Source organism: Opisthorchis viverrini (genome assembly GCF_000715545.1).
Source record: "Opisthorchis viverrini unplaced genomic scaffold opera_v5_42, whole genome shotgun sequence".
Taxonomy (NCBI): Eukaryota; Metazoa; Platyhelminthes; class Trematoda; order Opisthorchiida; family Opisthorchiidae; genus Opisthorchis; species Opisthorchis viverrini.
In genome coordinates this window covers 1,811,431-1,838,699 of record NW_008751698.1, presented here as the reverse complement: position 1 = coordinate 1,838,699, position 27,269 = coordinate 1,811,431, and the positions used below count along the sequence as shown (strand labels likewise).

The 27,269-nt window shown below is 44.0% G+C and overlaps 2 protein-coding genes across 2 annotated transcripts in view; one reads left to right on the top strand and one right to left on the bottom strand.

Annotated features, from left to right (window-relative positions):
• The window catches only part of T265_03115 (hypothetical protein), a gene marked incomplete at both ends in the record, with an annotated part of 70,889 nt that extends 69,394 nt beyond the window's left edge, over positions 1-1,495 (top strand). The window contains one exon of the mRNA XM_009167520.1: positions 727-1,495. Within this exon, the coding sequence (XP_009165784.1) occupies positions 727-881 (155 nt within the window). The remainder of the gene's footprint in view (positions 1-726) is intronic.
• A 5,344-nt stretch (positions 1,496-6,839) lies between these two features.
• T265_03113 (hypothetical protein) overlaps positions 6,840-27,269 on the bottom strand; it is a gene marked incomplete at both ends in the record, with an annotated part of 33,416 nt that continues 12,986 nt past the window's right edge. The window contains 8 exons of the mRNA XM_009167518.1: positions 6,840-7,371; positions 10,246-10,329; positions 11,745-11,830; positions 15,229-15,295; positions 16,923-17,039; positions 19,592-19,666; positions 22,428-22,531; positions 25,178-25,334. Of these exons, the coding sequence (XP_009165782.1) occupies positions 7,303-7,371; positions 10,246-10,329; positions 11,745-11,830; positions 15,229-15,295; positions 16,923-17,039; positions 19,592-19,666; positions 22,428-22,531; positions 25,178-25,334 (759 nt within the window). The remainder of the gene's footprint in view (positions 7,372-10,245; positions 10,330-11,744; positions 11,831-15,228; positions 15,296-16,922; positions 17,040-19,591; positions 19,667-22,427; positions 22,532-25,177; positions 25,335-27,269) is intronic.

Below are 27,269 nucleotides of genomic sequence, written 5' to 3'. Positions count from 1 at the left end.
CACTTCGTGGAGTGCAACTCAGTATTCCTGTCAGCTGGTGTAAATGCAGTCCTAATCTGTTGCAATCACACTTTCTACCTCAACAATCAACCTCTAATTCTTTTGAACTGATCCGAGCGATGTCAAGTGAACCATATCTCGATCGCGCAACACAAAACCGGAGATACTCGGCTTTAGGTTTCGTCCAACAAGGCAAGATCAAACTATGGTGAAATGCGGTACAGTCGTTTGATCCCTGTCGAAAATTATCGATAATACTCAGTTCACAGATTCAAACCAACCAACTTCGACAGAGGAGTTGGACACTAACTTTAGGCGTCGGGGGTTGGGGGGTCGATGACTGGAATGATATAACGCCATCTACACTTAACGGTTCTTATTCATGTCATTTACCTCCGTATTGCTTGGTTCCTCATGTAGCCATATTGTCGGTTAGTGTAGCTGTGGTGTCCAAACTGGACTGGAATTGTCCTCAACTTTGGGGCGAGAGGTGAATCAACACATCACCTACATACCTAAAGTGACAATGGACCACAGCAAAGCTTCGTCCGAAATCCGCCTGGCCTTTAACTTTAGTTTAACTACTTTTACCGTTTTGAGTCACCTCCGTAGTTCATCATGATATATTGATCCGTTAAAATTCTATCCATCCGTCGATACATAGATGACTTCCATCTCCCACGTTTGTATAAACCACTCACCAAACCAAATGACACTCTTTTTCAGACTGTCGTCGTGGACAATCGTTGGTGGTACATGCAATTAACGAAGGTCGTCAAGTAGCTCGCGAAGTTGATTTGCATCTAATGGGCTCCACTCTGCTTCCTGGACGTGGTGGTGTTGTTAAACCACGCCCGACAGCTTTCAAAAGCCGCGTTTGATACTCAGGGATAATAATTCACGTATCCACACAGTTGTGTTATTCACACAGAAGTATTCATACTAATTCGTACACACACAACCATACGCTTTTTGTTTTACTCTCCATGAGCCTGTTTTATTTTTACACCGGTTTCTTTTTTATGCCGAGCCATCCATACACGCCCACGCTCAAGGACAACCGTCAAAGGTTGAACGATCGTGGCACAGCACGGCCACATACAACAGTTGTTGTATGAACTCTCTTCAGTAGCATCGCGCCTTTGCGCCCAAGCAGAGTTAACATTCTGGTCAATCCCACCACTACCGGCTTCTTTGTTCATTTTCAAATTTCCGTATTTTCCTAGACGCTTATCAATTGTTCCCCGGATCGCCTTTTGTCTCTTTGTTGCCATCACCTTTCACAACATTTTCCAAACACGGCAAGCTCACCTGCCTTGTATTGCTTTTATTAGTTTACTCTGATTTACTCACCTATCCATCCGTCCGAAGCATTCACCCGTTTCGGTCAGCAGCATACCAGTCATAGTCGGTGATATGTTATCTTTGTCCGAGTAGTCTCAGACATCCTTCACATTGTTGAAGAGATTGATACCGTCCTCTATCTCAAGAAGCGTATTTTGTTGCTCTGGTTCGGTCTTTTGTTTTCCGTCAGGGTCTTTATGGAGCATAGCCATCTTATGACATTCGGGCTTTTCAGTGGATGTGTTTGCAGAGTAATGCCATTCCATGGCACGGAAACCTCTTTTTTACAACTCGCGTGCATTTGGTGTTAGAGGGTGAGCTTACGAAAACCTTGTTCTCCTTCGATGTCTTTTCGAGAACAATAATTGGTAATAACACAAAAGCTAACGAGATGTAGATTTCACAGAGGACCGAAAACGAGATTCGGTTAACTACTTACTAGAAGGATTTGGCTTGCAGAAGCACCCGTCCAAGTACTAAGTAAGGGCACCAAGAGGCGGACGAAGTACAAAAAACAGACTATCAACAGCTCGTCAATACTGTGCCATCTCTTCCAAACACTACATTTCATCCTGTCCTGAAGAAGGGGTGCTAGTAATTCTTTTCTCCGAATACAGCTTATACTGTACGGACACTGTATCCACAAATATGTCACCGGGATCTGAGTATTCGCGAAAATAATTAAAATGAAAGTAGCCGAATTCCTTGTATCATGGTGGTAAGCTTTGACAAATTCCGCACAGGCCTTGAGGACTAGATTATGGAATTCACCTCGAAAGGCATAGGCGAATTCCGCTTGAAGGCCATTTGTCATCGAGTGGCTGTTTTACTCTTGTTGACAGTTACAAGCGAGATCTATTTCACAAGTTTTCCAGGAGACCAACCCTCGCTAGTTTCTAGATAGTCAGCTTATACTATTTTTCAGCTGCTTGTGGTCGACTTCCCCTTTGGCAGAATATTGCGCCACCCATGAGTTCTGAAGCTTGCTGACTTCTGACCAGTCATCCATAGTTCGATGCTAGTGTTCAGCTTACGGCCTTCTTAGTTCAGCCGCATGAAATATTTCTGGGTGGAACACCACTAATAATATCCGCTTTTCTTGATATCATGCTCTCCTGTTCGACTCAGCAGTCTAAATTTTGAGCAGTACGTTCGACTTGTTCTCAGTTTTGATGCTTTGATATTGATATCGATTGTAGATTGGAACGTGTCTATAATATAGTTTGTGGTTAAAGGAACTATTTATCCATATATAGGGGCCCGTGTGTTGCGTGGAAATTTCCTCGGTCGAAAATTTCAATGGGCAATTCTTTGGTCAGCATCCCAATAGACCTCCAAGGAAACTAACAGATTATCTACCGCAAGTACTTTTTTGGCGATGAAAAATAGGTCATTGGGGCCATAACTAACTGACAGTACTCCGAATACAAAACTCCCGAGTACCCGTGAGCTGCTGAAGGTCCTGCGTGGACAACAGGAAGCCTCTTGACTGACTGTAATGCACGAGGTATAGCATCAATCCAGCAGTTGACATTGGTTGACAGATCCCCTTACACTTTCAGTCCAGACCATTTAGGTTGGGTTAGAAGAGCTGTGTATACTGGTACAACGAACGAAACTTAACGGAGTTTTTCGACCCTTACAGCAGACAGTTGCAAATAGCTTTCGACTCTACTGACCCATTGATCCTATCCCTGCCGGTATTCCGTTAAGATACCAGAAATTTGGAGGTCAGTCTGCGTAACCAGCCATCAAAAGATTCAGGTATCAAGGACTAGACGTGTGTACTTCTGTTGTTCTCAAAAATCTCGAAGGGATTGTGCTTAGAACGCATCTGAACACACCTGACGAACTGTAATCGCATACACAGTGTCAGGAAACCGGCACCCTCGTCACCCACTTCGTGAATTTTTCTAATCAAAACTTAAAAATATAAATCACCCAAAAACATAGCCTGGAATCGGTCTACTTACTGTTTTGTGGGAATGAGCGCACTACAGTGTACCATTCGGCTTACATTAAGCTACGCTGCGCTACACAATCCAGGCTCCTTCCTTTAGCATTCGGTTTTTCACAAAACACCATTAAGTTGAATATTTGAACACTGCTTTGCCCCATTACTTATCCTAAACCAACCAGATGGGAACTGTATTCCCGATGGTTGGAAGATTTTCTTGCCTCTTACTTCTAAAGTTTGTAAAGACTGCGACAGCCCGAGACCGGTTTCACCCTATTCGGGGTTCATAGGATAGACGCCGTTCCCGAGTTTCCATTAGCCTTGTTCTACTTCAACAACAAACGGTGCGCGATCGATAAAATGCACTAGTTTGCACATCGCTTTTTAAGAGGAAACTCAACAGAAGCTCTCGTTTATAGTGCCATTTTATTCCAAATACATTCAAAAATGCTACAGAAGCGCTCCTGTAAGCATGTGCCTTCAAACGAATTACCCCAACAGCAGCACGATTTCGGGCGGCCCCGCGCTGTTTGTGATCGGCTTTATAGCCACGTTGTTCTTGAAAGCGCTCTTTCGACCACCGCAAGTGAGGCACATTTGTCATCAGTCACTTTGTAATTACGACAAAACGCTGCAAAATGGAGAACGTCTCCATGGTATAGTACTTTTTCGCTGTCCAATAGCTACCCAGCTCTACAGCTGGTGTGTTGACAAATTAGCATGTGCGGTTGCACGGAAGTGTTCTGACCTGTCTGAATCTAATCAGGATTAGTTTACTCTGACCTAAGGAGTAGCACAGCCGCTAAATGTGGAACCCACCACGCTTTGGGCGTGTTTAGGTATGCGTGCATGTTCATGTGGCCCAGACAAGTTTGCCACGAGACAGACCACCTAAAACAGGGTAGCGATTCTCTGTTGGTTATGAGGTCTCTCCCCTACGCAGAGCGGGCTTGTACATATTATGGTGAACAGTTGGGGGATGTTTTTGAGCAGCAAACAGGGTTAAAGATTGTCACATAATGACGCATATTCAGACGTGATCTAGCTCAAAATGAAAAAAAACATGACTGGACAGATAGTTTCTACAATTTGTCATGTGGTTAATGTTCATTTTGCGACGCTGTGCTAGTATGTTCCGCTGACGATGTTGTACACGACGTCCCCGTGCTCCGTCGTTTTTCACTCCTAGTTATTTCAACTAATGAACTGTAGTACCTTAGACATGACTGGCAGATAGTTTCTACAATTTGTCATGTGGTTAATGTTCATTTTGCGACGCTGTGCTAGTATGTTCCGCTGACGATGTTGTACACGACGTCCCCGTGCTCCGTCGTTTTTCACTCCTAGTTATTTCAACTAATGAACTGTAGTACCTTAGTGAGTTCTTCTACCTACTTTGTCCCTGCTATCCACGCCCCATCCAACCACGCGTTTCCATGGAAATGACTGTTCTACAATAGCTGTGGGAAGGAGTTGGTCCCTCTTCGACCCTTGCCTCAGACTTCATCCGTTTATCAAGACTATAAATGGCCAAGAGAATTCCACAAGGATGTTTTGGTCAGCTCAGAAGTCAAGAAAATAATGGCAAGCGCGATGAACCGTTCCATCAGCATACGGAACCGTAATCCGGCTTAAACTACATAGTTTTCGTCAGCTGCAGCTACTACAGCATTTTTATCACTTTTTGCAAACAGAATTGTCTGGTTGCCATGAAAGCTCGAACATTCCGTGTGAGAAACGAAGAGTTTTATCCGTGATGTGCATACCGTAAAGAGATAACGGAGACAGTCATTTATTACTGCAGTCACATAATGGGGGAGATATTAGCAGGTAGCACTGCATGTGATGCCCCGTTGATGCCACAACAAAGAATGGAAGTACCTGGTGCCGAGGCTGACATCCGCTCGTACTCAGACACATTTACCGAAATAAGCTGAAAAGGTTGGACAGTTACATCGGGCATTCTCTACACGGCCGGCTACGTCTACCAGAAGACATCCCAATCGGCTTCGTCCACGCCGATAGGACACCAGCTCGGTAATTTTTGTGTGCCTCGCTGAGGACTTATGTACATGGACAAAGTACCCTCCGGGTGAGATACAGCGCCATACAGACAGTATCTACCACAGCAAAACACAACTAAGCTGTAAGTGGCCTGATTGCTAATGGAGTTCCACCGTTTTGAGAACTGCGCATAAACAATTGGGGTTAGCATATTTAGACAGTCAAGCGAGTGATAGCACATCGATCGGTCAAGACGTTCTAATGATAGGTTTTGGAGCCGATTTAGCGCTCGCTACAATCAGACGTTAGAACCCATGCCTTTTTCGTAAACACTGACAAGCAGAACTCAGTCTGCTGATTTGAATTTTGTGCAAGCTCGTCGAAACACGCTTGAATTTGAGAAAATGAATCCGATTTGATTCGAAGCCACTTTCGTCAGCCTAAACTGAAGGGCTCTGAAAAGGAATATGCCCTCCGGAAAGTCCCCGGATATGGTTAAGTAGGATAGATGAAAGCAGATCTTCCTGAGCTACAGTTACGCCTTTTTTCCTTGGTACACCTCTGAACAGTCACCAGAATACTAAGCACCTAGTTCATGATGAATATACCTCAGTCCAGGCTTCACAATGAAAATGTTTTGTCGAGCTGATCTAGACGGGTTATTATTGGGGCATTCAGTCAACTGCACCCACCCGCTTGTTTCGAGTCCAACCGTCAGGCGATAAAAATGCACTATCAACGAGCACTTATCTCCTTTCGTAGTTTTAGGCGCTTTCTATAGCCGTCCAATCTGATGCGCGTCGACGTCTGGTCTAAGTAGCTGTAGAATAAAAACGCCATTGCACAGTCTAGCTAATTCCCAAATCAAGACGCACGCACTTCCTAATAGTTGTTAGAATCTTCCCTGGAGTGAACTGAATCTCTTTTCATCAATTTGAAAAAAAACAACATTGACGGTTCGGTTAGACCGAAAATCGAGATGTCAAACAAACTGCGAGAACATGCTCACTTGTTCAGACGTGGTGATTCAGATTGGTGCTCTGTTGGAGTAACGTTAACACATTCAATCGCATTTCAGAACTATTAACCGTAAACCACGGTAGGGACAAAATTTAAGCCCAGTGTCCCCTTCGGTGTAGACTAGTGAAAATGATTGCGTGGAAGACGGGATTGCTCAGACAAGCTATGTCGATGCAAAATCAAGATGGTGAAATACCTCCTCTTGCTCCTATGTCATTTTCAATGTTAACAGGAACTCCTCAAAAATACATTGTCAGTTTCACTTCTTCAGGACTCGCTATTTAGGCATGGTCCCAAATTTTTCAGGCGTGAACACTAAATGTAACATGTGTGGAGTTGGTACGGCTGTCTTGCGAATACATTCCAGTTTTCACGCACTAGGTATCACAGTCTAATACTTGGTTGATAGTGCGGTCGACATAATCCTCCTATGACAGAGAAACCCCGGTCCAAAAAAGCTGAACGGTGTAGAATTCCCACGTCAACCTTAATGGTGAGTAAAACCTCGTTGCAGAATCGCCACTATGGCCAACTGGTTGCCGAGTTGTAACATACTATTGATGATGGCACCTTACTCTGTACACGCAAAGCGAAGATGTCATCAGTGGGGATGGGGGGTACAACATAGGTGAAATGAACCAGAGTAAAGTAGCGTGCGGATGGAAGCGATTATAAATTGCAGCCGCATAGGACAGTGGGCGTACCATATGTGAAGCAACTCGATACAAAACGCATCACACAAACCATCAAGCTCATAAACAGGATGAAGATGACAGGGCAAAATTTGAAGAGCGGGATATCAAACGCCCAAGCAGGAATCCTGTTAGGCTCTGCACAAGGAAGAGAGTTCAGACTCGGCACCGGAAGAACGTCATTTTGGAGGAATACTCCAATGTAACGGAATAATAAAAATAAACCCAAGAACCAACAAACACACAGATTGGATTGTATCGATGCAGGTTTCACGACGAGCACGTCTAAACCGTCGACAATTCCTCGCGAGCGTACCGCGTCAACAAGTAAATCGCAAGAACGGCAAAGAAGAACTGTGAAAGGATATACGGAAAATACACATTAACGACGAGCGGTGAGAAACTGGAAGTAGCAGGAAGACAAGTACGTAACGTCCAAAAACGAACAAAAAACGAAGGCAATATTCCATATATCTGTTGATTTTTCAGTGTGTCGGTAGAAACTAAGGATGACTTAAGTGTTCTGATGGGTGTACAAATCTTATGGATTGGCGTCAGATATAAAACACCCTCGGGACACCATAACACTATACTGAACTTTGTAGTCAACTGGGCTTTTATTGAGACACTTAAACGATGTTCAGAACTTGATGCCTTCTATGGGATTTTGGGGCTTTTCGATTGAAATCCAACAAATCTCAACAGGCACTCTGCCCCATCAAACATGTTTCTATGGTACAGAAAGGCTAGCTTGACTTTTCGACCCGACGTCCTCGTTTGAGTAGGGCTGCTCACAAACTCTCATTTAAAAGATGAACCAGCAGAGCGGCATGCTTTCTCCCCCGAAGAAAAAATTTGAAATACTGCATTTGGAGCTGATGCTGATTGAGTGTTCACCAAAGTCCCATATATTTTATAGAACAGCAACCGAGGCATAGGAATATAGATGCAAAATAGCCAGGTGACGATTGCTTACAATTTTTAAAGAAAGGTCGTCCGCCTGCTCGGCAACTACTATTCCGAAACATTCAGGTCACATTTAACCCAATGGGTGTCAAACAATGAGGTATATTTGTAGAAAGTAATCTACGATGCGGAAACCTAGTTGTGTGCCATATGCACAAGTACAGCACAGTGAATGAGTGTCCGACACTGCGGTTCGCATGTAGCGCTCTGTTCCGCTCGTCCCAACTTTCGAATTCTTGAGATGCAGGAAGTAAACATTCTGAATGAAGAGATGACTACACATTAGCAACATTTCCCCTTAAAAAGCATCTACTTACCATCTGCATGTTCAAACAAATCTTCTGCCTCGCAAGCCTTTACACAGTTCGTCCGCGAAATTAATGACTGGTGAGATTGTCAATAAGTTCGCCACCACTTTTTTAACACTGAGTTTTCCTTTTCGACTGAGATGCGAGTCGATTCCGTTTGCCGTATTGTCAGCGTTGACATGGCGTGCAATTAGGCCGCGGCGCATGTGTTCCAGACAGTGCAACCAAGACCACGCATTACCCGGCAAAATGTCAAGGTCAGTCACTAGCCGCCTTTGCTCTAAGCGGTCAAATAACCATGCGCTTTTTGTGGGCATACGAATTAGACATGAACAAGCGTCTGTCGATCATAATTGTACCGTATTGCTTGGTGTGTTGCTTTACTGTATTCTGTTGCACTCTACTTCTGTGTATTTCGTACATCTATTTGCAAATGACACATTCCGAAGTGTTTATCCAGCAACGACGCTAGAGGTGATCGTAATGATAATAACCGTTCAGCTGTAACACCCTTTCGGTGTCTAGCTGTCATACCACCCGAATAGGGGATGATGGCTGGGTCTGTCACGTTGCCCAATCCTAGACAGGAGCAGTCGATGTGTTGATATTGGGTCCGAATCACAGACCTTCCGATCACTGAGCTCGCGCCTTCACTGAGCTATCTCGAGCTCGCTAGAGGTGACAATCTGTGACCACTTTTGTACAGCTAGCCAATTGTACCTAGGAGAGCGGTGCGCGCCATAAGATGATCCTTTACATGCACTGTGAGTTTCAGATGTCCCGTTGCACCCAACTGAGGCGAAAACTATGGACCGCTAGTTGCGCATGTCGATGGCTTTAGAACTGCCCGCTTCCTGTACACCCTCTGATCTTCCTTCGGGTTTACATTGGGTACATGGGGCCCGGGTGGATGTACATGCTGCCCAGCTCAAACCGTATGTGTGTGTGCCATTGCCCATTGTGGACGAGAGTCAATCGGCTTCGTTTGATGGGCCAAAATCAGTTCCAAATATCATTCCGAAATTTGTACGTGAATAGTCCAGGGCCAGTTGCACAAGAATGTGAAAAGCAAATCTAAGAGCCAAATAAAACAAGCAATCTATATGTAGGCTTGTCTACTCAGAAGTCGCAAAGATCACTTGTGTGAGGATACATTGCCAGTCTCGACCTTGGGTCAAACGCTGAAGCAAAATTTGATCAAATCGAACCCAAAAACGGGTCTGAGATGATCCAAACACTGGTGGATTCCTGTTTGGTCCTATCAGCATTTTGTCAGAATATCCTACAAGAAACACTGGGGCGTCTTCACTTGAAAAAGATAGGATGACTAAAAGAGAGATATCGCGTATGACATGTGCGCACGCACAAGGACCGGAACCCCGCATAAATCAACCGCATGCCGAATCGTTGACATGCACCTCATCAACACTGAGCACTGCTTACTCGCTTACTCAACCAATACACGCCCGACGGAGGTAGCTTTGCAAGGGATTGTTTACATCTACAGGGCTGAACGGCTTACGTGCTTTGCTGCGGTACAAACGGCTTCCAAAATGGGCACATCAAAATGAGTCGACAGCTAACGATGGTGGGTGCTCAGAACCACGATCAATACACCGCTGAGCCACCTCAAGGCGCACTAGCAAGGATAGACTGAGTACATACGAATACTATGCTGAGAATCTTCACACATCTCAAAGCATAGATCCGGAGCAGTTCCGAGATGTGCACTAGCTGTCCACCGCTGCACACTCAGATGAGTTTAAAAAGGTTGGTGGGATACCGTATGAGGCGGTTTTCAAGGGTAGTTAAATTGAATATGGCTGGGTTCGTAAAACTAGGCCAATCACAAACCGCCACAGCAGCAATTTTATCCAGTTCGTGTAGAACAAGCGAAGTTTTGAAAATGGAAAGGTGGTAGACTGATCGTGCAACTGTATCGGTGGCAACTTACCGAAAGTACGAGCATGCCAATCAGGATGTATAGGACAATCTTCAGGTTTTCATCTATCACGTTCCATAACGTGTCAAAACAACCCTGTCAAAATGGAGGCATGCGTGAAAAATCGCTGGTTATAGGGAAAGCAGTTGTGATTATCACAGCAGCAAACAGATTGGCGTGCCACAAGGAAAACCACTAATTAAGATTGCAAAGCTAGAGAGTTCAGGCAAAGTCCTACGTCAAAGAACTAGAAATCAAGCACCAGGGTCATTTCAGTTCAGTAGGAGCCCTCCTTCATGTGAAATGAACTGCACTTTAAGGCATTCCTTTAATCTATGTTTGTTCCGATTATTGAGATTTGTGATGATCAATCCACAAGAAGAATAACACACCTTCACGTTGTTTATATATCTGGAAGCTCAGTCTGAACAATGTAATAAACGGTCCACTGGCACAACCGAAAAACGAGATCGTTCGGCTGCGGTACCTTTTCTATGTATAGCGGCGGCGAATAGAACAAACCCAATATAGCAGTTTGTAGTGCTGGCATGTGTTTACCCGACGATACTTTGTCAGAAGCAATCGTTCGCAAACGTTCACTCTGCATCCAAATGTAGATAATCAAGTTCACCGAAACTAAACGAAAACTCCGCTACCCAGTTTCGTCCAACCGATAGAATCGGCCTTCCCAGGCAGCTGGGAACGGGCTACTAAATCTACTTCCTTCTTGGAAGAATTATCACTTGTTATGGTGGACCAAGATATCCTCAACCCATGGTGATATACCATGTCAATTTGAATGCTGTCCAACAGGTGGTAAATGTTCCTTTTTTGGCATCTGTGAACTCTTCGCTAAGATAACAAGTCAGGGATTTGTTATTTCACATTTCGGTTGATGCCTTGCGGCATAATCTTCGAGACCCACAGTCGTTTAGAAAAAAAATACCAGACCTCTTAAAAGGCACCGTTTGCCTACCATATTTGGAAACGAATCATTAGGAGTATATTCATCATCCTGTTTTGTGCTCTACGGCTCCTCTCTGACATACAACACTATGGGTCGTGTGGGAAAACCCAGTCACTAGAGCGGTAAAGTGAAGCACTCAGTGCTCAGGACTCACTGAAGACAAGCGAAGCGTGGGGTATTGTTACCCATCAGTATGAGATTCCACCCAGATCATACATAATGAGAACTGATTTTTTTTTCTTTTTCAGAAGTGAACACCCTTACGAACGATAGCCACTCAACAGATGGCGAAGATTCGCTTGGTTTCCCTTGCTTTTGTGTTGTATAGAACAGAAATGCGTTCTGATTTGATGTTCCGCTCGGTGAGCATAAAATTACAACACCTATGAAAGACCATCGACCTATAAAGGGAGATGGTTTGAAAAAGTTATTTGCTCGGTTATATGCGCCAAAATCTTAACAAAAAATGAAAATTCATAAACTGAACTCTGCTCAGTTGAATGAATTCACAATGTGGAAGAAATTCATAGCAGCTCAAACTCACAGTATTCATATAGCTGTTCTTGGGTGTGGGCTTGGACCAGCAACTTCTGTCCGTCGGATCTGCGCAGCACGAAGCTGGAATGCTATCTGTCAACACAAATAATTGAGGGGCGTTAGTGGACAACACGATCGTCTGCTACAGTACGGAAGTAGATAATCGCCCATTGTAAGGTAAAAAACGCACAAGCTCAAAAGACCTAGACACGCAAATTAGGTGTAAGTCGTGGACAGCACGGAAGAGTCTACGTAAATAGCGCGTCAAAACCAGAGGATATAGAACTTCATTCTTGCATTCTTCATTGACTCACTCACTATCATGCTAGCACACACAACACACATAACTGCATGCTTATCGATGGGAGCGATCAAATAGGGTTTTCAGACCCAATGGGAGAATCAGGTGGGATCCAGACAGGGAGGTGGAAAGTCCAGTATTTCACAAAGGGCGTCTATTTTATAATACCCATCAAGTGAAAACTTTGACACGGGAGTGAAAGAGACTGCATGTGCTGTATGTGCATAGCTTCCAATTTTCCCTCATCATCAGACAATCACAATGGTTCAGCATCAACTAACGACTCAGGCCAATGCCTCGCTATATCCTACCTGTTCTCCTGTTTTCCGGTAACTGAAACTGTAGCAGCTGGAACCAACGTACCATTGGCACATGGTTTTTAGTTGATAAGCTGACTGACTGCATGACACTTGTTGGTCACACATTGACTTGCATGGTTTCGATTGTCTTTCTTAAGGTAAGAGGCGGGATGGCTCAAGGGTTAGAGCACGAATTTACTGACCGGAAGGTCCGTGGTTCAAACCCAACCTCTGCCTCTCGAGTTCCCCAAACTAGGGTAGGGAAACCTGGCGGTATTCCAGCCCTCGTATTTCCTTTGGGCGGCATGGCAGTGAAGCTCACAAAGGGTGTTAGAGCTGAACCAAGGTCATGTATCTGGTTATCGCCTATTGTTGTTGTGGTTTCTCAGATCTTATGTTAGTCTTTGGAATCTGCTCCCTCTTCTACGGCGTATCAAAAGGCATAGTAGCAAATAAAACAACTGAAAATTGCTACAGAGCTATCACAGAACTTCCGATAAAGTCAAGCTTCGATTTTCGTTGTGGAGGGAGAAGTTCCGGGTCAGGAATGTTCGATTCTGATTGAGCCATATTATGACCAATCAGTGCATGCCTTCTGGGTCCGCAGCAAGTTCGCTATACACCCGTCCAACCGACGCGATTTCCGGTTAGTCTGAGAAGCCGAGCAACGAGGACGGCAGTCTGATCCTTGTTTCAGACGATTCCGGATATGAGGTATATCAATGTAGCCCGCGCCGTGAGAATTCCAAGGGCTTCATTGTAGGGTCATGATCTGCTGTCTCAAGTTGTTTCGCGTGATGCACCCACACCATGGATCTGACTTGTGCCGCGTGTCTGTGTTAATATGCGACCCAGAGACCACCGTGGATGGCATTCACGATATCCTCGAATTAGCAACTTCTGACCCTCAGTGACTACAAGTTCGAAGATGATTAAGGCCACACCTACATCATGTTGAAGCGTCTCAGTATTTTGGTAAAACCTATGGATAACATTCCCAAGATAACCCGGCGGGAATTCTAATGTCTCGGTAGAAATCTACATACGAATCGATAAGTGCGCAACGCTCCGGATATCGAACATTCCTTGAGATATCCTAACTTGACATCAAGTCATCTCAATATTTGTCGACACTTGGGAAATCCTGACTAGAAACCCTATGAAAATACCGGGAAATCTTGACACGAAAAAGGAATAGGACGCCACATCAGCTTTATTCGAAGTGAATGTTTGGGTGGAAATAGAAACCCTGTATAAAAATGCACGTTCATACGAAAAAATTTCACGTACTACCCTGTTCGGTGTCATATCGTTAAAAAGATTTTGCGCGGAAAGACCGCCCAACCCGGAGGATACGTCATGTTAGGAGCAATCATTATCAAGTTGGTATGAAAGGAACCTCTCCGAGTACCTCGATAAAACCAATGATTATATTGAACCCCGAATAATCCCGATTCGTCGCTGGCAGTAGATACTAGCAAATTATTTGACCCAGTATATATGGAGGTAACTAATCCATGATGAGACGAAGGTGTCGTTACAATCGAGAAGCGCCACGAGTGCTGGTCAGCATCATATGAGGTGCTGCTCCACAACTTGAATTAAGGTTTTATGTGCAACTTCCCTTGGCCGATTGGAACCATGGCCATCTGAAGGAAGTTATCCTGATAATAACTAACATCCCACGGCAATACTTTATCCGTTAGCAGTAGTTAAACTGCTCAACGTCTGCGTGCATTAGTAGGCTACAGTCTGTTGGTGCGGAGCCAAATGTGGTGCTTGTGTGTGCCACTGATACAAACGTAAATTTAGGGCAAACAAGCAGAGTCCCGATGCTAGGCAAAATTTAGTCCAAACACAATGACGCGGCGATGGCCACCACACTAAACACTCGCTTATCGTGAAGGCGCTCGTGTTACTCGTCAGTTTCTTTTCACCTGTAAAAAAAATACGTTCGAATATGGGCAGCTGGGATGCGCTTCCAAGGTTGTTGATCGGATAGCAGTTTATATGTTGGCCAAGCTCCACTAACAGATCAACAGCAAGTCGACCAACCACCAGTCTGTTCATTATCAATACACTTCACAAGTGTAATTGTCGTAGTAGCATGTGATCTCCAAGGTCTGTCTTTTTTGTAGTGACCATGATCCTCTCATGAAACCCACGAGGCCAACCGTCTTCGTGATTTCTCTAGAGGAGATTCGTTCCTCTTTGCTCACCAGTGTCCATTCAGGGACCGTATTCCAATTCATTCGCATAGTCCTGAGGCCATTACTCGACATGCACTGCATTCGTAAAAAATGTGTGACATGGTTTGTCAAAACCAAACAAGTATGAGCAATTGCATTGATTGCCCGTGAAGTGTGATTCCGGAAAAAACTTCACATTCCTCACTCCTGATTAGCAAGACCCCTGGGATTTCTGATTTTAGAGCTGCCCGAAAATTCCAGACTTATTCTCCCGAAAATGGTGTTTCTAAAACCTTGGTTTAGTCAACCTGCTCTCTCTAGAATGTCTGACACTTTACAGAGCACTAGATTGCAGCGCACTTAACATGATGCCACAATAACACCGATGAGCATCGAAATCGCTGGTGCGTGTGCTTCATTCGTTTGCATTTGCTCAGTTCACGGCGGACTGTGTGTAAATCCGACGCGGGATTTGTGTTAAAAATGAATGGAACCAATTTACCTACTAATTGTTCATCCAAGCGGTTGGAACAAAAATACCTAGAAAAGTCCATAGGAAGAAGTTAACGTGACTCTATTAATTAATCTAAATGTGCTCTTTTCATTCTGGAAAAAAGAATCCCTAACCTTATGACTGGCTTGAATGAAACAGACAGGTTCACCAATCGTCACAACGCTAGAAATCCAAAGAAAGAAACTCACAGGATTGGGCTTTGAATGACTCGTTCTCTTTATAGTCCTGATAGCTGTAGGACCCACAACAATGTTGCTGAAGTGTAAATGATAATACAGGAGTATGCAAAACATCAACCGTAGGTTTAAGTTATACACAATACAACACATAATAGCCTGTATCGCGGAACGGCTAAGGGAGAACACCATAGATTGATGAACGAGTGATCAAATTGATGGCAAACTTACTGTAGTCAGCCTATTAAAATCAACCATTCAGTGGGATGAGGATTCTTTGCAACATGGTAGCAGACCACAGTAGACGTTCAACGGTTGATTCGGACAGACGTTTCCCAGATTTTACCACATCCTTACTAAATACGTATGGGAAAACTCTAAACCCCTGACTTTGTTATTATAAACCCCTTCCAGAAGACCAATAACTATCCAGAAGCCATATATAAGTATTCACCGGTAGTTGAATAGTCTGAATATGTTAGCAGACATGACCGCAATTACGATTACAATTTGGTATACAGGACGAGGAAGGCAAGTGTCAGTTCTGTTCCGTCTGTTCCAGCCATTCCACGACAGGAAGTTTTTTGCACCCGTCTGTTCCAGCCATTCCACGACAGGAAAACCAACGGTCCTCTTCACTATTGTTGAACGAAGTTGCAGCGTCATGTAAGACAACCCTCCCTACCGCACAACGGATATCCGTAGGTTTTCTGTTCGTGGCTGAAACCCAGAGAGCCAGCGGAAGGCTTAATCTACCGGAAAACGATAGATAGAACAAAAGTGAAAGGTGAACAGTAAATGCTCCTATAAAAAAGACCATTGGGTAGAGAAATGATGGGGAGCAATGCTATTGAAGAAATAGTGTAACAGAAGTCAAAAGCTGTCCCCTAGAATACAGCCAGGATCATCAAAAGTGATCCGGAAAACGGAGTCCAAGCGACGCTCAAACTCATTCATTTTTGTGGCAGCAGTCCCGATTAGTGCCAACTCTAAACGCGAATAAGCTGGCATGTTTTGTTTGATAGCTCTTTCACTCTCTAGTTCACATATGAACATTCGACCTGTTGCGGCAAATTTTGTGGAAGGAGTCCCGTCAAATGTCTCCAGGAACCTCAAAGTCGAAGTTAGCTTGTCCACCAAATACACGAACGTAGCAGAGTAAAAGTCTATAGGTCGCGAACCACAAAATTTGGGAAGTCTCCGGCGAGGGAACCGATATTTGTCCAGAAGGCTCTGTAAAAATGCAACAAACCCTGCCGCGGCGATGCGAAATTACGATTGGTTTAGGATCATCTTCCACAGGAACGAAAGGCGCAGCAAGAATCACAATTAATCAGAGATTAAAAAATAACATGGCTATCTTATGATGTTCTAGCCAGCTACTTAAGCATAGTTTGTCAGACTGAGTCAAAGCTCAGATACTAAGCAATCTCCTTCAGTCTGAAAAACTGGAAGAACAGTAGATTCACCAATTATTTTCAGAAGTATTGTGCGCTGTTGTTTATTCAGGTGAAGATTTTGAACCCAATGCTCCGCTCTAATGTCATGCTGACCAACTGTTTCGTCAAGGGATCAAAGAACTACAACCAAACTGGACTGGCGTTATCCATGAAAAGGGCATGCCCACATTGAGGAATTCTCAAGTAAGGCGTAGGGCTCAGGTAGTTTCAATACATCGGCAGCTGAAAGGGAAAGTTGCAACTCACGTTCTGTTGAATCATGTCGATCAATTGGGTTAGTGGATCTAAACTCTGATTATCGTTGTCCATCTTATAGGACCCCACGATGAACGTTTTGAATAATTCTTGGACTTGGGCCCTGAACTAAAAAAGCAGGAAAACAAATAATAAGCAACTACGGGTACCAAGAATGCATATGTTAAATCAATTCAAAATTAGAACGTTATGGCAAGAATGTTCTGAGATCGGATTGAGGACGGTGTTTTATTCAACATGGACAACCAAGGGGATGTAGTTGGCCTTCACGTTCTCGTGTTGCATAGTGTAGGAATCACTTATTCAGGTAATAACAAATCACCTGGGGATTCCCTCTGAGGAACTACATGGTACTTGTGGTATAAATTAGGGAGGATTTTCATCAGAGATACACCATATGGGCGATGGGAATGCATCCAGTCGGATATCGAAAGTGACGTAGTGCTATTACTACTATACTCCACCAATATCACAGTGATCCATTCAAATCACAGGTGGTAGACACTCAAGCAGTGCATTGCATTTCGTCAGCTTGTTTTCGAAGAGGCGAATATTACTTAAACGCACTGCATTTCATCCCTAACAACTGTCATGTTCATCTGGAAAACTCAACGTGTCACCATCCACAGGTATTCAGACGAACCTGATAATCCGACCTCATTGGTGAACAAAAAGTAAATCTTAGGCGTGATTAGGAATAAGGGTGGTGCAGATGAGAATGTGAGTTTGGATGTTGCAAATCACTAGCGGTCCCAAAGGATGTTCTCGTGCTAGTCAAGGGCACCTGATTAACATTTTATGTATAGTCGGCGATTAATGTGTTCGTTTGCGCTCAAAGCCTCAGGTCCGAGTAGGTGCATCACCACAAATTAGATGCCTAACTGTCTTGGAAACTGGGGTACATGCTGGTTTCGTAAACGTAGCGCTAAGAAAGCTCCAAAACCATGAATCCTAGCATCAACTGTCATCAAGTGTACTGCAACATTGTACAAGAAGAAGCAATAAATCGAGATTGAAATTGATCTAGCTGTCTCGATAAACTCTTCTACGGCCCGATTCCGACGGACACGAAGCAGGATACGCAGGATACGCCGCATAAACGGAATAGATCCTACACGAAGGGACCTCTGTATTGGAAAGTTGAACTCAAAATATTCTGAGTCCTGTCGTTCTGTAATTCATAGGCCACAAACTGGCGCTTGAAAAGAGTGCACACCCCACATTATCGGTCTTCTTCGGATATCGCTACCAAAGTATGGTCACATCGGCAGATTGGAAAACGAAGTACCTTTAATTTGATCGCATAATCATTCTGAGAAACTTCTTTAAACCAAACTCTCTGCTGGCCAGCTAATAAAGCTGAAAGAAAATAGGGAATAGCGCACGATAATTTAGTTTTGGTCGTTATCACAAAAGTACGCTTTCCTAATCAATCTTTAAATAGTCTACGAAATAAGCACTGATAATACGTAAACCCACAAGATTAATGAACCCACATTAACCGGACTTGACTAGGCCTGGCTGGAACGTATCTAGCTACAAGACTCACTGAAGGCAATGAAGCTGAAGGGTTGGATGAAATGACGCACAGGAACGGAACGATGGTTGACTACACCGAAACGACCTCGTAATCAGTTGTCCGTTCGGCTTACTCTCAGTCAAAACAAGCGAAGCGCAAACCACTAGATCGTAATGACCAAGATGACGAAAGTCCACAAGGATTGCACACCAGTTAGCCATATTGCGTTTGTTCGCATCAATTAACGATATGCAACAGGAGTGAACAGCTGGAGCAACCATATAGGACGAGGTGTACAATTATATCCTGTCAGCACATAACCTGTATGAAGCAAGTAAGTTGTAAAAGGCCATTGATGGAACCTTGTGACTTGCTGATCTTTGCTGATCCAGCCTCACGAGAAACGCCCTTCATCCGGGAACCTGTCGACGGTGTTTTTACAGGAGGACTACTATACACAGTTTCAATGATTTACGAAAGGAGTCCACAAATGTTTAGCTTACAAAATAACTACTTTGTCTCTAAATCAATCAAGACCTTGTAATCGTACTTTTACATCCAATAGACAGGCTTCACATCAACAACCTCAAAAGCGATCATCCGTAGCTGGAATAGTAAAACCCGATGGGCAGTATACACTGAACTGTACAAGGGTAAACAACTTCGTGTGCATCTTCTGACGCACAATAGCGCCGCGATACGAACCCACACTAACTCTCTCAACCAAAATTTCCCTACCTGCTAAGTGCTACGCTGTCGATACCCAGAAAGCAGTCTCTAACTAATCATGAAATTTTGAAGAAACGGGATTTTACGATCTCAGTCAAAGGTGACCAAGGGAAATAATGGTAGAGTAATAGGAAAAAGATACAACTAAACTCAGTACATCCCCCATGCTAACAAAAAGGCTCCTATCGAAAGAATCGACTCGTACTTCCAGCGTTAAACACCAAACTCAACCAATCACGGAGTAGCACTGTGCCTAAAGATTCCACTCCAAAGCCTCAATTCGAAGCTCAAAGTCTCTTAATTAGGCATCGTCTACAATCACCGATTTCCGTCCAATATGAAAGTCCTAAAGGGGAACTGCGTTGAATAGGAGAAACATGTAGGAGAAAAATTGCCAATAACAGTCACTTACCCAGGATGCTCGCGTGCCAAACACGATAGTCATAATCAGCAAGGCCAGGAAAAGGACGAGCAGTAGAGTAGCATACTTGGAAAGAGAGAAGACAGTAGAAAAGACAATAAAGTGTATCCGTCTTGAGCAAGGACAACCAATCTTATTCAAACACTACAAAACATCGATCTACCGCGTGGAAAAAGAAGTAGAGTGGATCCAATCAGCCCGATTGACAAGCATCCCCCGCTCGCTAAGTTAATTAGTATGGCTTAGCATTTATCCTGTGTATATCTCTCAATGAATTCGTTCGTATTTGCGAACTCTACCTGATACATCTCGGGGTATTCCCACCTTTGCTGTAATGTGACGAAGTAGGGTTTATCCATCAATGACCAGCTATGCGGTCGGTAGGAGACATAAGAGCTGAGCTGATGCAAAGATACCAATGTCAATGTTGGAGGGCATAACTAGATATGGAAGTGAATGACAATTACACCTTGCAAAATGGACTTATCATGAAGCTCTAATTGAACAGGTCCAAGCCCTATATAGAAACCTGTTGTCTGTGCTCAAACAGCATCGAAGCTGAGGGCAAACATCAAAGTGGCCCAATAAGTTCGTTGAGGGGATGGACACTAGGATGGTCACATAATATTGTCGGAAGGTTTATGCTGTTGATGAGTCATGAAAATGTGATCCATACAACTGTTTCCTAACCGGAATTCTGCTTTTTGTTTACGTGTCAGGGCTTCGCACGCGGGATACATGATGTATAAATACTTTGCAACGTGGATGAAAGCAACCTCTCCGACAGGAGACTGTCCTAATTTTCTATTACGTAAACATACCAGGAGAAAGCACATCACAAGCTCTAATGAATAGGCCAACTATCTTAACCCGAAAGCGAAGTATAGGAAATAATCTTTGTGGCCAGCAGTAAAACTGTTGTATTTTTCAACCTCAGAAATAATGGAACTTACGTAGTCAGTTCACGAGCCCGATACTGGGGGAATTTAGTAAGGCTACCAAGAAAAGGCGTTGCTACGGTGGGTCATCGGTCCAACTGGACCGAAGAGCGTTGTGACGCGCAACAAAAGTGAACAGTGCATAGAAGCGATCTGCCTTTGGATGGTTCGGAAACAAGCCAGTAGCTCGATCGCACATACAAATGCTTGTGGTGCTTTATGTTTTTTGCTGTGAGGCATCAGCTTATGTCTATCTGCTTCAGTCTATAGACCGAAAGGTAGTCTGATGTGCATATCGGAACAGAATAGTCCAGTAAGATTTCTACTACAACGTTTTCGGTTCCTAGTTGTTGCACGAGATTCAAAAATACCACTATCGTCTCTGCTCAACTAATCAACGGTTTCCAATAAACCGTGCAGGTTTACTGAAACTAAAGCATGTGTTCAATACTGATGCTCTTGTCGACGATAAGGGGCAGAAGGTTACGTTCATTTTTCTAATTTGAATCCGACTGATAAGAGTGAGATTTGCCCGTTTCCACCTGCTAGTGCACGAAGTTCTGCCATATAGTTTGGCGTACTCGATTCGCGTCACAGCCGCTAAGGCAGCTCGACCCACATATTGATTCTCGCTGAAAATTAGGAGTAGACTGGACCGGAATTTGGACAGAAAATGTAGTTGTCAATGGGCAAAACTGACTGCGTGAACTCTTCGTAGACGAATAGCTTGCATGTGTTTATGTCGGACGTGTGCTTGTTGTTCATGTTCTGAAACTTTTTTCTACTTGGAAAGGCTAATGTGAGTCAACACAATAGGCGAGAATTGGACTTGTCCGGATGAACGGTGAGTTGAAATCAATTGCAAACGAGCTGAAAACATTCTCAAAAACAAACGAACATAGGCGATAGGATTTCAGGCTATCAGCAAAGGACGGGAAGGGAAGAGTTATTTCATGTACACTATTCGTGCTTATCTCATTCAAGTCAGTTCATTCGATTAATGTTCTCAAACAGACAACTCCACGCTGCCCGACAGACGTGGATCAACGGGAATCCGATGGGCTTCGAGTTGGGCAACCGAGCAAGCGCAGAGCAATGGTTTATGAAGGAAGTTTCCTGTCTGAATCAAGATGAAGCATTGTTAGCATTGTTGGCTCAAACGGTTAGAGTGCGAATTTACTGACCGGAAAGTCCGTGGTTCGAACCCGACCTCTGCCTCTCGACTTCCCCCGTCTAGGCTTGGCCAACCTGGCAGTATCCCGGCCCTCGTGCTTCCTTCGGCTGATATAGGGGCAAACACGAATATATTGCCTTGTACGTACTAGAAGAGAATTTTCGGTGAACTCTTTACAGTAGGTCCGGCTACACCAGAGTTAATTTTTCGCTGTGTCAAATCCGATTCATCGATCCAGAGTTTACCTAGGTGAATGCTCCGAAATTCCGTCCATCCTCTAAGTCGATATCGTTTATGAACAAAGTATTTGCATTTCGTTTCGGTTGACAGAAGATTATTATAGTGCTGAAGACAAGAGCCTACCATTACTTCGAGCTCAGTACACTGGTATCCTCAACTACTAGAGTAATGTAATATAAACAGTGCTGCCCTAACCGCGGTGTGCGCAATCCTGATAAATGGTAAACACTGGGAAACTAGTCATGTATGTTTATGGAACATATCGTTGTTGTTGATCTTTTCGCGCAACACAAAGACTACTACGATGTGTCTCAACTGGCTCAAATGCTCCAAGCCCCCAAAAGGGAACGTCAGAATCAGAGGAAATTGCATGCAATTCATCTCTTCAAGCAATATACTCTAAACTTTCCATTCCCAAGCAGGTGTTGAGATCTCGAAAAAATAACAGGAAGGATAACTGGAAACCAGAACTTACTGTGCCAAGAAGCACCTTGCTCTTGCAACAAACGCCGAAAATCCCACAGAACGTCAACACAAATAGAAAGATTCCGAATATGAAGATCGCCAAACCAAAGGGACCTACAAAAAATGATTAAGCACATTGTTTACATTAGACAGCAGTGCGGACGACAGCAATACGTATTAGACACACCAACAAGTACTTCAAGAATATCCCAGCCGTGCCAAAGGCTAACTTAGTGATAGCCCAAACGGTTCCCTCCCGTGAATGAGGATTTTTTTAAGCCACTGCTAGTGAGTACGTTTCTTATCAAGTAGAGACAAGAAAATTCGCACCTGAACTACCCAGAGTAATCTGATACACCAGTTTCCTTGCACTGTGTTTACGAAACAATTAGGTTGGAAAATATCTTGAAATACTTTTCTTTAGTTATACCGAGTACGTTTTTTGCAACATCCCACTTCAGGGAACGAATCAAGGTTAAGCCTATTGCCAAGAAAATGAGCATGCCATCCACGACTGCCGAAATTTGGACAAGTTGGCTGAAGTCGACACGAGACCGTTGCGTGGACATACCTAGGTTCACTTGATTTCATAGCCGAATGGAATTTGTTGATGCCGTACAAAGTATACCTTTTCATGCGAGGAATGCAAGACATACCGCTGTGTATTCGTTAAGTGGTATTGCGAAGCCCAACAATTCAATCAAGATGCCCATTCGATTCAACGGGTCGGTTTACGGTACTAGTTGACATGATACGAAAAACAACTGATACGTCAAACTATCGACATGCAAGCAGCAGAATAAACAAATTATGAAAGTTCTGAAAATATCAAGGTCGATGGTAATTTGATGGCTGTGTGAGGAAAAATAATCGAGGAGCTGAATTAGTGGGAGCTATGCGAGTCAAGCACACAAAGCCCTACTCAATAACAAAGCTTCAGTACACTGGAACAAATGACACTCCAATTCTAGCAAGTGTTGCTCCGCACCATTGATGTTCAATAATTTCTTGATGGTGGGCTTTTTCTATCGTTGTAAAATATTGGAGGGATATCTTGAGGATGCACCTGGAAATGGTTAGACATCTCGGAAATATCAATTCACTAAGTCTCGCAGACGTGAAGCGAGGTGATAGACTGCATAATCCGGAACTTTGTTTTCTGAACCACCTTAATCCTGCACCACAACAATTGCGGAAAGATTCCCTAGGGGTTAAACCAGCGGATCGTGACTTCTTCGTGGCCTGGCTGTCCGGAAGGATGGTTGATCCGAGGAAGTTAAACTCGCGAAAGCATTTCGGTCCTTTGCGTTCATCGTTGGTGATCGTCAACCGATGGATTCAGGTAGGAAGAAGACTTTGGCTTTCGCTACATTGATTCCTAATCCCTGACTGCCCTGGAATCAAGTGGATTCGATTGAGTACCTGCTCTGGACTAGAATAACGATACCATTCACAACCTTTGAGTCGGTCTATCTTTTTCAAGACCCACTCTGCGGTGCGAATGGACAGCTTGGTGCATGGTCCGATCGGTCGCGAAATTGAACACGATTAGAAACAATAGATAGTGTTGTCGAACCTCAGAAGCCCCAAGATATAGCACAGCGTGGAGACTGATGAACACCTCACTAGTGGGACGATGTACGGAAACAATGATGAAGACTTAAGCTTTTGCACCAAATGATAATATACGTCGAATTTTTTGTAAAAAAAATGGAAGATTAGAGGGACTACGGTCAGATCAAAGTGGGAGACCCGTGAAGTTTTGAATTTGATGCAGTCACTTCAAGGGTCCCAGTCTTCACCCAGGGGCATGCAGTTCTTCAACTTGTCAATGATTTCGTTTAGTCCTCGCGTTTGTGTTGCACAACGACCTATGAGGTGTGGTGAAGGAAACTGATTACTGAGCGGGGTTGCGGAGCTGCTAAAAATATTCGATCCACAGGGGGGGAAGTAGCGTAATTATCGAAGCAATCCAAACAACGACTATTGTTTGTTAAATCTTGCTGATAAAATTTATGTTCCAACAATTTTGTGAAGTATTGCATGGGTTCTGAGGAGGACCCAGGGAGCAAATGCTAGTACACTCAGGTTATCACCGCGATAGCTGGCTGAAGGCCCAGACGACCTTCGGAACAGTCACGTTAAAACTAAGGCCGGCAGCAAGAAAAATGAGGCATCAGGATTCGCACTCCCTACCTGCCTACGAACAACCAGTGAAGTCTTGAAACAGAAACGTTGTCAAAGTCGAATTAACCATCAGTATTGTGTCGCCAATTTTGTCAAAGGTCGGGGCGACATTGCGTTCCTGTTTTCTTAGGTGACTGCTGAAGGTTACGGTTCGGTTGGGTTGCTCAACCAAGACTGCCGGTCATTTGAAACTCCTTTCAGAACTCCACATGACGAAGTAACCAGAAATGAAGTGATTTTGGTTTGTTTTCCCTATTCACTGGCCGCTATCAACTCATCGTCACACGAGGCAGACAACTGGAGTCGGCTTTGTTGGACCACGTAGGAGTCAAGGGGCATTCATGTTTGGCCCGAATACGAGCAAACGATCAACACTGTTAATGGGCACGGTCAGTCAACTGATAAATGATTTATTCTCGATTTTAGTTGGAAGATGTTCCCGCCCTCACGTCAGCTTCAGCACTACATCGCATGGCGCGCAAGATTGCTGGACATTACATGTGCACGCCAGTACCGTGGTTCTGTGGAACGTAGGAACGACTCGACTTAGAACTAATGAAGACAGGTACTTACCCAATAGTTTGAATATTTCCAAGACCAACTGATGCATTGCATCGCGTACGTTATCTTTCGCATCTGGACCCAACAATGCAGGAACAATACGACTGGCGAGCAAATCCTGGTTCCATTTTATCAGAGCGCCCACAGTTATCAGAATTAGACTGATGACCTGTTAGTGGAAAATGAAGTGGAAAAGGGAAGTTAGCTGCATAGCCTGTCAAAGGTACGTTATTTTACCACCAAAAGCCGAATGCGTTGACATGATGGGTTGCTGTCAATTTCTAGTTAGGAGTGATCAAATCTGATCTTTTATCGGAGAGACCTTCCCGTTAGAATCTGCTTCAAGAAACCAGTTGACAGTGGGCTTCCTGGAAGGTAACAGCCGAACAGCAAAAATCTCAAAATAACTTCAATCTATTCGCATCGCTGGCACTGACACTAACAGACAATAGCCATGATTGCACTCCCTAGTTAAGAGAAACTAACAACAGTGTCGCACATTGTTAAACAGGAGAACAGCTGTCTACTGGTTCACAGCAATGTTACTATACAGAATTATCACCATACCAAATCGTATAACGATCGCAAAATTTCAGGGTGACCGTTTGAGTGAAAGCCTCCGTCGACCTGTTTCACAATGCATGACTGCAACCTTTCCTTACCACTCCGCAAGAGTATGGTTTTGTAGTCGAAAAACGTCTAACAAGTACTTTGGACTGACAATAAGATAAATGGTGCCTGTTACCTGTGGTTCCAAAAGACGTGCATCTGAATCGGAGAAGATACGGGATCTGTTCAGGAGCATAAGGGTTTTCAACACATTTGTTTGCTATCCTACATTTTACAAACAAGTCATTTGTGGGTTGTTTGGAACTTGAGACACAATACTGTTTGTCACTGAACAGAAATATTCGTAAACTGCTGCCGATCACTACGCCTGCAGAGCTATACCTTCGCGGTATGTTTCAACCCGCTTCATCCGAGATGGCCCAAGTGATCGGAGCACGAATTTACTGACCGGAAGGTCCGTGGTTCGAACACAATCCCTGCCTCTCGACTTCCTCTGTCTAGGTTTGGGCAATTTGGCAGTATCCCATTCCTCGTGCGACCTTCGGGTGGCATGGCAGTTAGGCACAGAAAGAGTGCTACTGCTGAACAATATTATCCGTTCACATGCGTTAGCCGCAGCAAAAATATAGCGAAGAAATCAATCAACCGAGTACACAACGCAATGCGACGATAAAACAATTTCGCCATTACATCAGTTTGAGTCGACAAATAATGTACTGAGGTGTGCTAGCGATTTAAAAGTGGTTTGTTGTGAGAGACAGTACCCAAGAAAAGGTATAATCGTACTCCGTATTGAGTCACCTCATAAATTTTTGCTCCTGGTTGTGATTTCGCGTAGCTACTTGCGTATAACGGTGACGACATTCAGTGCATTGCTTCGATGGATAAGCTAGGGTAGGCGAGAACGATAAGCCCTCTGCGAGGTCCAGTGATAGAGTGAAAGGATGCGACCGAAAACTATCGATCAGAAACTCTCTACTTTACCCACTGTCGTTTGCAGGCTACAGTTGGTTGTGCAAACGCTAAAAGCGCATCTCACAAAATAAGCCTAAGTATACCCGCAGTAACACATCCCGGCTGTAGTGGACAACACAAGAGCAAGTGGGTGACTGAAATAAATAGCTATATTACTCAGAGGGATAGCGACCATCCTAACGGGGGTTAAACCTGAAACAAACTAAGCTGTTACGGATTACCCATAGAAATGAGTCAAGTTGACCCTCGAATCCAGATGCAATAACATCGGACCAGTGCATTGTGGGCCGCACGAAGCTGTATACTGGCCACGAGGGCATGCCTGATGGAAAGCCGAAACCCAAAACGAACATCGCATATATTATTCACCAAAAGTGCACGTGGACCAACGACTACTGGTATCCAACTGAAAGTGGGTCGCACGCTCAAACCGATATGGAAAGCCGCCAAAACGAACATCGCATATATTATTCACCAAAAGTGCACGTGGACCAACGACTACTGGTATCCAACTGAAAGTGGGTCGGTCGCTCAAACCGATATATGGGTATATATATAT